This window comes from Hyperolius riggenbachi, chromosome 7 (genome assembly GCF_040937935.1).
Source record: "Hyperolius riggenbachi isolate aHypRig1 chromosome 7, aHypRig1.pri, whole genome shotgun sequence".
NCBI lineage: Eukaryota > Metazoa > Chordata > Amphibia > Anura > Hyperoliidae > Hyperolius > Hyperolius riggenbachi.
The window spans coordinates 180,310,929-180,323,797 of record NC_090652.1 but is presented as its reverse complement, the minus strand read 5'-3'; the positions used below and the strand labels follow the sequence as shown (position 1 = coordinate 180,323,797).

General features: G+C 43.3%; 1 protein-coding gene across 1 annotated transcript in view; it reads left to right on the top strand.

Moving 5' to 3' along the window:
- COL5A2 (collagen type V alpha 2 chain) overlaps positions 1-12,869 on the top strand; it is a 1,703,177-nt gene that overhangs the window by 941,335 nt on the left and 748,973 nt on the right. Inside the window, exons 18-19 of the mRNA XM_068247348.1 lie at positions 961-1,005; positions 1,097-1,195. Of these exons, the coding sequence (XP_068103449.1) occupies positions 961-1,005; positions 1,097-1,195 (144 nt within the window). The remainder of the gene's footprint in view (positions 1-960; positions 1,006-1,096; positions 1,196-12,869) is intronic.

The window sequence follows — 12,869 nt, the reverse complement described above, 5'->3', positions numbered from 1 at the left end:
TGATTCGCAGGATGACGCAGAATACTGTTTATTTTCATATGAGAATATGACCTTGGGTGGGGGGCCTCATTTATATGGAATATGCAAGGGGCGAAGGGCTTTCATTAGCAGATGTAGCTCTCTAAGCAGCTGTAAGGTCTTTTGAGACAGGTCATTGCATATGTGGATCTGGGAGAAGGGCTCTTGTAGTGACCCTGCTTTATGCACTGTTGCCATGAGATTGTCTTTAGTGGTGTAAAAAAGGAAGCACAATAACATCCCTTGGAGTAGCATCCGCTAAGTGCCTGGATTTGGGGAGACGGTGTGCTCTATTCAATGTCAGCTCGACTTCAGTCAAGTCAGGCAGACATGTTTTAACCAGACGCTTGATATGTTGCGGCAGCTCAGAAGGTGGCACAGGTTCTGGCACTTCATGAAATTTCAAATTGTTCCGCCGATTCCTATCCTCTTGATCGTTCGCTTTCTCTTTAAGCCAAGAAATGTCCCCATTGGCCCCCTTTTAATTCACTTTTTAGCCTACGTTTCTCCAAGGAGATCGTTTTTCATCTTCTGCTTAAAGGACTTACGAGGTGAAATGTCTACTGTCAAAATTATTCTGTGTATTTTCTTGCTTGCTAGTGGCTTAAAGGCATTTTATTGATAAGCTGTGAAAATATCACCTAGGAGAAAACTTAGGAGAAAAAGTGAATTGAATAACTGTTGTTTTCTCTTATTTGCTTGGTTTTTTTGTTTGTTTGTTTTTTTATATATCATACATAATAGAAAACTGGACTTCTAAGAAAGTATAGGCTGTGTGTATTAGACATATTGTTGGCATTGGGACTGAAGATCTTCTGGACTAATAATGATTACAAACTGCATTTATTTATTTATTTATTTATTTATTTATTTATTTATTTATTTTTGCAAAAGAAAATATCTAAAAGTAGATCAATCTTTAATTAAAATGTATGTTTACAGGGTGCATCTGGAACTGATGGCAATGGTGGTGCTAAAGGACCAAATGTAAGTCCTTGTTAAAAACTCTATGTATGATTTTTCAACAGCTAGTTGTAAGTAATCGCAACAAATCTAAATGCAATGTTTCTGATTCCAGGGGGCCCCTGGTGTTGCTGGACCACCAGGTCTTATAGGACCAGCTGGATCTCCTGGACCTCAAGGAAGTACTGGACCTCCTGGTATTCGTGGCTCAGTGGTAAATACAACAAAACAATATAATTTAGCAACTTTTACTTCATAAATTGGTAAATCATTCAGGACATTTGTACAATGTAGTTGAAGATAGACCTATTAAATTGATGCTGCATTTTCCCACCATATTTCCGTATTTATTGTTGGTGACCAGCTCATTGCATGTGTATTTTCCTACATGGCTCAGCCTTTCAGTGTCAGGTGTAACTTTTTTCTTAGATGAGCAAGAAAAAAAAATTATATATATGTAATATATATATATATATATATATATATATATATATATATATTAGGTTCTTTTAAATGACTAGTTTACTAAAATTTACTTAATGTACTTTCACCCAAATATCATCATCCCCTTTTGTCCTTTGTGCAAACCTAGGAGTAAAAAGTTCCTTTGCCCATGTATATTTATAATGTCGCTGGGTGTATTTACAATATATGTGTTCGAATGAACACATGTAAATACACCCAAAGGCAATATAGAAGCATCTGTTATGGCTCACACAGACAAGGTATCTGGTGATCCCTTATAGCAGCATATACAAAATTCTGGACAAAAATGTACAGTGAAACTGTGCGTTTAATCAAATGTGCTATATACATTTAAGTGAAAACAAACAGTAATCTCTCCCACAAACACACAGCAAATAGGCCACAGACTAGCCAACTATATACAAAATAAAACAACATCACAATAATTACTCATACAATCGCAGTAAAGGATCAGGTAACAGGAGCAATGTCAGGAAGCAAACCAAGGTGATACACAAGCAGATCAGGATAAATGAGTACAGAGCAGAGTATCGGGAAGTGAACCAGCAACAGAAGCCAAGCTAACTGAAGATCTGGCAATGTTGCAAAGGGTGTGGTTGTCTTAACTACTTTTTTTTTTTTCAAATACTTTTATTTGTACAAAGGTTTTTATACACAACAAAGAAGAAGAGAACATCGTGCCGTCATATGAATACATATATACAATCAGATAATAGTGTCATCATATAGTCATACAAGATATTGTACACATAGACTAAGGGGGGTATATACAACCTTGTGGGATGAAATCTCACTGTTAGGGCCTGTCAAGTCCAACAGGGTGCTGAAGTATCAGGAATGAGTGTCAAAATAGAGTCTGTTAGGGGCGGTATCCATTGAATGTCTTCTTATATCACGTTGGCATATAGCAATGCTGAATTCCATATATTATAAGACAGCTCCCCCAAGTGAGATATATTCAGTGTATAGCTTTAGATAACACCTCAAGTATCTACCAATATGGCAGCACACCAGAATGAATTTATAGAAGGAAGAGAAAAGGAACAGAGCTATACCATAGCTCTGAAAGGAAGAAGACAGGAAGAGATAATGAAGAGAAGAAAGATAACGAAAGGATTGAACTCGTAGGGTCTAGTTGTGGAGCATCCGACACTGTTTCAATTTTAAGGTATATGCAGTTGTCAATTAATCAACGCTAGAGGGCTAAAGAGAAGGGCGGTCGCCACCTGAAACGCTAAAGACTACATCAAGAGAAGTTTGAACTCCTCAGATTCTCTATAATAGTTCCAAAATCTCCACGTCTTGGCATATTGTTCAGTTCGGTTTTGGAGGGTCATTATTGTGTTTTCCATCCCACTGGTGTGGCATAGCTCCTTATCTAGTTCCTTTAAGGTAGGTATGATAGGAGTTCCCCATTTACGTACTATGAGTAGCTTAGCTGCATTTAAGATATGTTTTACTATAGAATTTTTGCAAGCCCTTAAACTCCAGTTATTGCAGTGGAGGAGGAAGAATTGTGGTGTAAAGAGGACCTCTCTGTCTGTCGTTTCCCTAATTAGGTGTTCTATTTTCCTCCAGAAGGGGACAAGCAGGGGACATTCCCATAGCAGATGTAATAGGGAACCTACTGAGGAGCAGCCCCTCCAGCATTGAGGGTCTCTATTTGGAAAGATAATATGTAGTTTCTGTGGAGTAAGGTACCATTGTGACAGGATCTTAAAATTGATTTCCTGTAGCTTAACCGTTATCGAGGATTTCTGGGTGAGTATGCACATCCTGGCTCTCTGAGCGTCTGAGAACGTACACCGAAGGTCTCTTTCCCATTTGTTGAAATATGAAAGTGAGCCAAGTGGTTGGCCAATCAGTAAGGAATACACTGTTGATAGAGTCTTCCGAGATGGGCCTACTGATCCACATAGTAGTTCGAAGGCAGATTTTGATCTAGAGAGACCCGGCGAGATCCCCAGCGCTCTACACAGAGAACGGAGCTGCGCCAGACCCAGCCAGTCTAGGGTGTACACTCCGGATCTATTTCTCAATTCCTCAATTGTTAGCCAATTCCCCTGACTCCAAAGATTATCAGCAAAGATAATACCAGCCAGTTTCCAATTGCTAAAGTGGTTAGCATGACAGCCCAACTCAAATGCAGGGTTGTCAAATAGAGGTATTCTGGGGGGAGGCCATGGTGAGATGTCCTCCTTGTGCCTGGTGGCAGAGAGCACTCTGAGGGTATTATATATTAAGTGTGAGTCCGTCCAGTTACGTTGTGGGGTGGGAGAGGACCAGGGCAGCTTAGTAGGGGGGTACTTTGAAATGTGATGCTCAATATCGACCCATTGTTTAGTAGTATGATGTCTGTGCCAGTCTACTATTCTGGTAAGCACTGCTGCATAGTAGTATTTTTTAATGTCAGGTGCCGCTAGCCCACCCATTTGTTTAGGTCTATGTAGGATGAGTCTCTTGAGCCTAGGGGGTTTCCCCTTCCAAATGAATTTACCAAAAGTCGTTTGAGCAGATTTCAGAAAGGAGTTAGGGACTTGTACTGGCAGGGTCTGGAATAGATATAAAAGCCTGGGCATAATGTTCATTTTTAAAATCGCAATTCTGCCCATCCAGGAAAAGTGTGGACAGTTCCATCTAGTCAGGTCTGCCTTTAGGGTCTCAAGTATGGGTGGGAAATTCATTTGAAAAACATCTTTTATGTCTGGGGTAATTTTCGTACCTAGATAATTGATATGGGTGGAGGACCATCTAAAGGGAAATTGAGTCGCCAAGTGTGATTGTAATCCCTGCGGAAGGGATATATTTAGAGCTTCACATTTATCATAGTTGACTTTGAAGAGACTTAGGTCTCCATAATTTTTAAATTCAGACAATAAGTTAGGTAAGGTAATCAAGGGGTTCGTGATGTAAAAGAGCAAGTCGTCCGCGTATGCGGCCACTTTTTGTACTTTTGGGGAAATTGTTATCCCGTTTATATCTGGGTTTTCTCTAATATGGCACAGGAGTGGTTCCAGTGACAATGCAAAAATGAGCGGGGAAAGGGGGCATCCTTGCCGGGTGCCATTAGATATTTGAAAGGGGTTGGAGAGGACCCCGTTAGTCCTAACACGTGCCGATGGCCTAGAGTAGAGGGCGGATATACCACGTAACATCTTGGGGCCCAGGCCAATATGGCCGTCTTAACTACTTTTGGACCGCGGTGATTGAAATCTACACCCTGTTTTGGTGGGCTCCTGGCTGGCAGGACATGAATTTCAATCACCGTCCGCAGCGCGCATTTGCCATTTCCGTCGATCCCCGTCGATCTCGCCGCTCAAACCCGACGTTTCTCCCTGCAGCTCACAGGCTCTGCCTGTCTCTATGACAACAGAGCCATGTGAGCCGGTCAGGATCCGATTTCATTGGCTCCTGGCCATGTCTATCAATGTAAGCCGCTCCCAATGGCTTACATTGATAGACACGGTCAGGAGCTAATGAAAGCGGCACGTGATCGGCTCACATGACTCTGCCGTCATAAAGACGACAGAGTCTATGTCTTGAGGATTCCGGCAATTCGTTCAGAAACATGTTCAAGCTGAGATACTCCATCTTGTGGTGAGACTAGAAACTGCAGGTAACATTGTAAAAAATGGCAGATTTGTAATAACACCAGCAGGTGAAGCAGGGTGCAACAGTGTTCGTAACATTACCCCTCCATTTAAGGAGCGGCCTCAGGACGCTCCAAAATGTTATCTGCCACACAAGGCAGAGCCCCGAGGGGAGCAAACCAACACCAGGATCACTCTGAATAAAACAAGAAATTCCACCTCCAGGGTCCCCTGAGCCATTCCGATAGTCAACTGTCTCAGCTGCCGACCAGAGCCCCAGGATACCAGAATTGATGACTGCATATTTGAGCCCTGTACCGAAAACCCACAAAATGAAGACCCTGACCCTAACTGTATTTGCAAACAGGTACCAGTGCAGGCTCTTTAACCACTTGAGGACCACAGTCTTTTCGCCCCTTAAGGACCAGAGCCTTTTTCTCCATTCAGACCACTGCAGCTTTCATGGTTTATTGCTCGGTCATACAACCTACCACCTAAATGAATTTTACCTCCTTTTCTTGTCACTAATACAGCTTTCTTTTGGTGCTATTTGATTGCTGCTGCAAGTTTTAGTTTTTATTATATTCATCAAAAAAGACATGAATTTTGTAAAAAAAAAATGACTTTTTAACTTTCTGTGCTGACATTTTTCAAATAAAGTAAAATTTCCTATACATTTGAGTGCGAAAGTTATTCTGCTACATGTCTTTGATTAAAAAAAAACCCATTCAGTGTATATTTATTGGATTGGGTAAAAGTTATAGCGTTTACAAACTATGATGCCAAAAGTGAATTTTCCCATTTTGAAGCATCTCTGACTTTTCTGACCACCTGTCATGTTTCATGAGGTGCTAAAATTCCAGGATTGTATAAATACCCCCCAAATGACCCCATTTTGGAAAGAAGACATCCCAAAGTATTCACTGAGAGGCATGGTGAGTTCATAGAAGATTTTATTTTTTGTCACAAGTTAGCGGAAAATGACACTTTGTGACAAAAACAAACAAACAAAAAAAAAACAGTTTCCATTTCTTCTAACTTGCGACAAAGAAAAATGAAATCTGCCATGGACTCACTATGCTCCTCTCTGAATACCTTGAAGTGTCTACTTTCCAAAATGGGGTCATTTGTGGGGTATGTTCACTGTCCTGGCATTTTGGGGGGTGCCTAATTGTAAGCACCTCTGTAAAGCCTAAAGATGCTCATTGGACTTTGGGCCCCTTAGCGCAGTTAGGCTGCAAAAAAGTGCCACACATGTGGTATTGCCGTACTCAGGAGAAGTAGTATAATGTGTTTTGGGGTGTATTTTTACACATACCCATGCTGGGTGGGATAAATATCTCTGTAAATGACAATGTTTTGATTTTTTTTACACACAATTGTCTATTTACAGAGATATTTCTCCCACTCAGCATGGGTATGTGTAAAAATACACCAGAAATCACATTATACTACTTCTCCTGAGTATGGCGATACCACATGTGTGGCACTTTTTTGCAGCCTAACTGCGCTAAGGGGCCCAAAGTCCAATGATTACCATTAGGATTTCACAGGTCATTTTGCGACATTTGGTTTCAAGACTACTCCTCACGGTTTAGGGCCCCTAAAATGCCAGGGCAGTATAGGAACCCCACAAATGACCCCATTTTAGAAAGAAGACACCCCAAGGTATTCCGTTAGGAGTATGGTGAGTTCATAGAAGATTTTTTATTTTTGTCACAAGTTAGCGGAAATTGATTTTAATTGTTTTTTTTCACAAAGTGTCATTTTCCTCTAACTTGTGACAAAAATAAAATCTTCTATGAACTCACCATACTCCTAACGGAATACCTTTGGATGTCTTCTGTGTAAAATGGGGTCATTTGTGGGGTTCCTATACTGCCCTGGCATTTTTACAGGCCCAAAACCGTGAGCAGTCTGGAAACAAAATGTCTCAAAATGACTGTTCAGGGGTATAAGCATCTGCAAATTTTGATGATAGGTGGTCTATTATGGGGCAAATTTTGTGGAACCGGTCATAAGCAGGGTGGCCTCTTAGATGACAGGTTGTATTGGGCCTGATCTGATGGATAGGAGTGCTAGGGGGGTGACAGGAGGTGATTGATGGGTGTCTCAGGGGGTGGTTAGAGGGGAAAATGGATGCAATCAATGCACTGGGGAGGTGATCGGAAGAGGGTCTGAGGGGGATCTGAGGGTTTGGCCGAGTGATCAGGAAATTAGGGCCTGATCTGATGGGTAGGTGTGCTAGGAGGTGATTGATGGGCGTCTCAAGGTCTGATTAGAGGGGGGAAATAGATGCAAGCAATGCACTGGCGAGGTGATCAGGGCTGGGGTCTGAGGGCGTTCTGAGGGTGTGGGCGGGTGATTGGGTGCCCTAGGGGCAGATAGGGGTCTAATCTGATGGGTAGCAGTGACAGGGACTGATTGATGGGTGATTGATGGGTGATCAGTGGGTGATTAGATGGCAGAACAGATGTAAACAATGCACTTTGGAGGTGATCTGAGGGTAGGTCTGGGGCAATCTGATGGTGTGGGAGGGTGATCAGATGCCAGTAAGAGGCAGGTTAGGGTCTGATCTGATAAGTGGCAGTGACAGGTGGTGATTGACGGGTGATTGACGGGTGATTGACGGGTGAATGACGGGTGAATGACGGGTGAATGACGGGTGAATGACGGGTGAATGACGGGTGAATGACGGGTGAATGACGGGTGATTACAGGGGAGAATAGATGTATACAGTACACAGGGGGGGGGAGGTCTGGGGGGGTCTGAGGTCGTTCTGAGGGTGTGGGTGGGTGATTGGGTGCCCTAGGGGCAGATAGGGGTCTAATCTGATGGGTAGCAGTGACAGGGGGTGATTGATGGGTAATTAGTGGGTGTTTAGAGGAGAGAACAGATGTAAACAATGCACTTGGGAGGTGATCTGACGTCGGGTCTGCAGGTGATCTGATGGTGTGAATGGGTGATCAGATTGCCCGCAAGGGGCAGGCTAGGGGCTGATTGATGGGTGGCAGTGACAGGGGGTGATTGATGGGTGGCAGTGACAGGGGTGATTGATGGGTTATTGATAGGTGATTGACAGGTGATCAGTGGGTTATTACAGGGAAGAACAGATGTAAATAATGCACTTGCGAATTGATAAGGGGGGTCTGAGGGCAATCTGAGCGTGTGGACGGGTGATTGGGTGCCCGCAAGGGGCAGATTAGGGGCTAATCTGATGGGTAACAGTGACAGGTGGTGATAGGGTGTGATTGATGGGTGATTGATGGGTAATTAGTAGGTGTTTAGAGGAGAGAATAGATGTAAGCAATGCACTTGGGAGGTGATCTGACGTCGGATCTGCGGGCAATCTGATGGTGTGGGTGGGTGATCAGATTGCCCGCAAGGGGCAGGTTAGGGGCTGATTGATGGGTGGCAGTGACAGGGGGTGATTGATGGGTGATTGACAGGTGATCAGTGGGTTATTACAGGGGGGGATAGAGGCATACAGTACACAGGGGGGGGGGGGTCTGGGGAGAATCTGAGGGGTGGGGGGTGATCGGGAGGGAGCAGGGGGCAGTTTAGCGTTAAAAAAAATAGCGTTGACAGATAGTGACCGGGAGTGATTGATGGGTGATTAGGGGGGTGATTGGGTGTAAACAGTGGTCTGGGGGTGGGCAAGGGGGGGGCCTGAGGGGTGCTGTGGGTGATCAGGGGGCAGGGGGGGGAGATCAGTGTGTTTGGGTGCAGACTAGGGTGGCTGCAGCCTGCCCTGGTGGTCCCTCGGACACTGGGACCACCAGGGCAGGAGGCAGCCCTGTATAATAGGATTTGTATACATTACAAAGCCTATTATACCTATTACATGCGGCGATCCGGGTGCTAGTAACCCACCGGCGCTTCCTGGCCGGCGGGTTACAGCGCGAGGGGGGCGGAGGCTGTCGCCGGCGGCTGATCACGTCACAAATGACGCGATCGCCGCATAACCACGCCCGCCGCCGCCACTGCCGATGGGCGTATTGCGGTCGTTTGGGCCCAGCCCTTGCCGCCGCCCATCGGCTTAAGGTGGTCGGCAAGTGGTTAAAGATACGGTGAACCCCATTAGGGTCCTTTCCAGTAACTTTGAGCATGGCAAGTCCCTCCAAGCTGAGTGCGCACTTAGCAGCGCGGTAAACATTGCGTTTTTATGCATTTGCCTTCGTGCGTTTGTATTGCATTTTCCATGCATTCGCGTTTTGCATTTTTTGTTCCCGCACATGCTTTTTTTGCGTTTTTTAATGCATGCAAAACACATATGCATTTTGTATGCGTTTTATGCAAATAACTAAGAAGTCAACAGGGAGTGGAAATACATCGGTAAACATAGTTTACCTATAGAGCGTGCCCTAGTGGCTGCTGCTCTGGCACTTTGAGTCCGCCAGGAGAAAAGTGTGATATAAATGTTATTTGTCTTGTCATGAAAAAAAAACATACAAAACCATGTCACCATTGACTTTTATTATGTGCGTTTTATGTGCGTTTTGAAAAAATATGCAACAAAACCAGCGTTTTTAAAAACGCAAATGTCAAAACGCATACGTATGCGTTTTTTGATGTGACCCATTGGCTAACATTACATGCATAAACGCTGCGTTTTCCGCAACGCTAGCATTTCTGCCTAGTGTGTCCCCAGCCAAAAACCTACAGGCTTGCATCAATTCCAGAAGACTACCAAGACTGCGGTAACTATAGCAGCACATTTTCTGGGCCACTAGGATACCACTAAGCAAAAGAACTTTCAGGCAGATCAAGATCAAAAACATCTGGAAAGAGTTTGGTAACTCTGGTAGCTTGCTGATAAATGCTGCTAACAAACATGGCTCTGCTCAAAAAAAAAAAAGAAACAATAAGCGAAATCCCAGAATATTCAGGGTGACCTTAAGGCAACAGTATTCTATAGGTAGTTAATGGCAAGAAAAGCTGACTAGAAACACTTGAAACTTGCTCAAGCTGAACAAGAGTGGACAACATTTCTGGGTGTGTAGTAATAACTAAGGTGCGCTAATGGTACTCTTTCAGACCAAAGTGGAATAAAAAATAGTATTTAATTAATAAAACAAACAGATACAGTTTATGCAATAAATATATAAATCACAATAATGCCCAGGATCCTGTTTCATACAGCATTCACACACACAGTCACACTGCAATAGATTAGCGGGTGAAACACCGTTTCACCCCCAATAATGCTCAATTGTGAATTGCTAATCAACTGTCACCTCAGCCCCAGGAGACAAACTGACGTGTTAAAGAGGAACTCCAGTGAAAATAATGTAATAAACAAAGTGCTTCATTTTTACCATAATTATGTATAAATGATTTAGGCAGTGTTTGCTCATTGTAAAATCTTTCCTCTCCCAGATTCACATTCTGACATGTATTACATGGTGACATTTTTACTGTGGGCAGGTTATGTAGCTGTTTCTAGCTGTTCTGGCCTTGCAGACAGCTCTAAACAGCCATTCCTGTCTGTGAACATTGTTACATTGTGGCAGTTTGCCCAGAGTACCGTACGGTACCAGAGCCTCTTGTGGGAGGGGTTTCAGCACAAAATCAGTCATACAGCGCCCCCTGATGGTCTGTTTGTGAAAATCATTATATTTCTCATGTAAAAGGGGGTATCAGCTACTGATTGGGATAAAGTTAAATTATTGGTCGGAGTTTCTCTTTAAGCTTATTGAAAACTATACATATCACCAGATGGTGACCATTGGAATCCGTGTAAAACAAGATGGATTGTCAGATCGAGTGAAGGGCTCAAGTTCTTCTTGTAGTAAGTGATTCAGATCACTTTAAATAAGCTGATATCAGTATGTGCTTCTAATACAGTTCAAACACCATGTGGATCTTACCACCTCCGTATAGATGATGTTGAAAGTTGCAGTAGGACTAGGAAGCCCAGCACTGATGGAAGAGGAAAGAATATTCAGAGCGAGGCTTGGCGTGTAGAGTAGTATTGAGGTCAATACTTGAGCGCGTGTAAGGGGCTTCTGTGCTACTGGAAGACGTATAGCTGACCATCTAAGGCAATGGAAATTTACAGAATAGCTCTGACTGACAGGCGCAGGGGATAAAAGAGTCAGATCGCTCCCAATATTCCAGCTCTGACGAAGGACGCCGTATAGCATCTAAAACGCATAAGCAATTGGTTGAAGGGGAGTGACGTCACCACCAATCAGAAACTGGGGGCCGGACTTCCTGCATCCCACGTGGAACGCGGAAACGTGCGCTCCAGGACCGGGTCCGCTGACCCAGTGCATCTTTACCAATCTATTGCGCATAGACTCTCCGGGTACGCTGCCGGCCGGAGCTATCTGGATTGAGCGGTCCTGTGTAAACTACCCACGCTGAACTATATCTATACTGAGGTGGACAATCCTACACCTTATCAAGTACATCTCACACTGATCGTAGTGGGCGTTCAGAGGAACTTTCAACATCATCTATACGGAGGTGGTAAGATCCACATGGTGTTTGAACTGTATTAGAAGCACATACTGATATCAGCTTATTTAAAGCGATCTGAATCCCTTACTACAAGAAGAACTTGAGCCCTTTACTCCATCTGACAATCCATCTTGTTTTACACGGATTCCAATGGTCACCATCTGGTGATATGTATAGTTTTCAATAAGCTTAACACGTCAGTTTTTGTCTCCTGGGGCTGAGGTGACAGTTGATTAGCAGTTCACAATTGAGCATTATTGGGGGTGAAACGGTGTTTCACCCGCTAATCTATTGCAGTGTGACTGTGTGTGTGAATGCTGTATGAAACAGGATCCTGGGCATTATTATGATTTATATATTTATTGCATAAACTGTATCTGTTTGTTTTATTAATTAAATACTATTTTTTATTCCACTTTGGTCTGAAAGAGTACCATTAGCGCACCTTAGTTATTACTACATAGTCTTTGAAATCAGGTGGTTGGGGATACCATCTCTTCTAGGGCTGCAGCTGCTTCTAGTAATTACGTCCACTAAAAGATAATTATCTCTAGGCGCGAGAACCTATTTTTAAAATTATTTCTGGGTGTGTGGCAAGAAGGCACAAAGTTAATGAATGCATGGCAGGAATGCACAAAGTCTCTGAGTGCATGGCAGGACTTAGGCTTTGTTCAAATCGGAATTAGAAATTGCTGACGCCAGCGTTTTTCAGATTTTTTGCACAATTCTTTTTAGCGCTTCCCGACGCTCACCTGCACGTTTTTGGGCAGGCGTTTTGTAAGCACTTTTTTGGGGGGCAATTTGTGCTTTTTAGCTAGTTTTTGGCCAGATTAAAAGAGCCCCTTATCTAAATACTTCACATTTAAATACCCAGGGAACAACAAGCATGAAAGCAATCGCTGTATAAAGCGATTTTGTGAGCATTTTGTGCTTTTCCTATACCTTCCATTATAGCAAAATCACCCCAAAAATGGTGCAAGCAACGCTTTCATCAGCGGAAAGCAGACAAAATGCGCTAATATGAACAGTTCCATAAGGAATCCCTGCACAATCGCTTTTAGGGTGATTTTGAAAATCACTGGCACTGAAAAAATAGTGAAAACTGGTGTGAACAATCCTTAACATAAAGTCTCTGAGTATATGGCAGGAAATGCATGTAACTTTTTTGCGCGCAATCATGAATTTTCACGCGAAAATGGACGTGTTTTTGTGCGAAAATTAACGTTTGCGCATGAAAAATGTTACGCGCGTTATAACATGCACAAAACCCTAGCGCAACTGTGACATCAGTTATCACGGTTTAGTGAATCAAGCTCTATGAGTGCATGGCAGGAATGCACAAAGTCT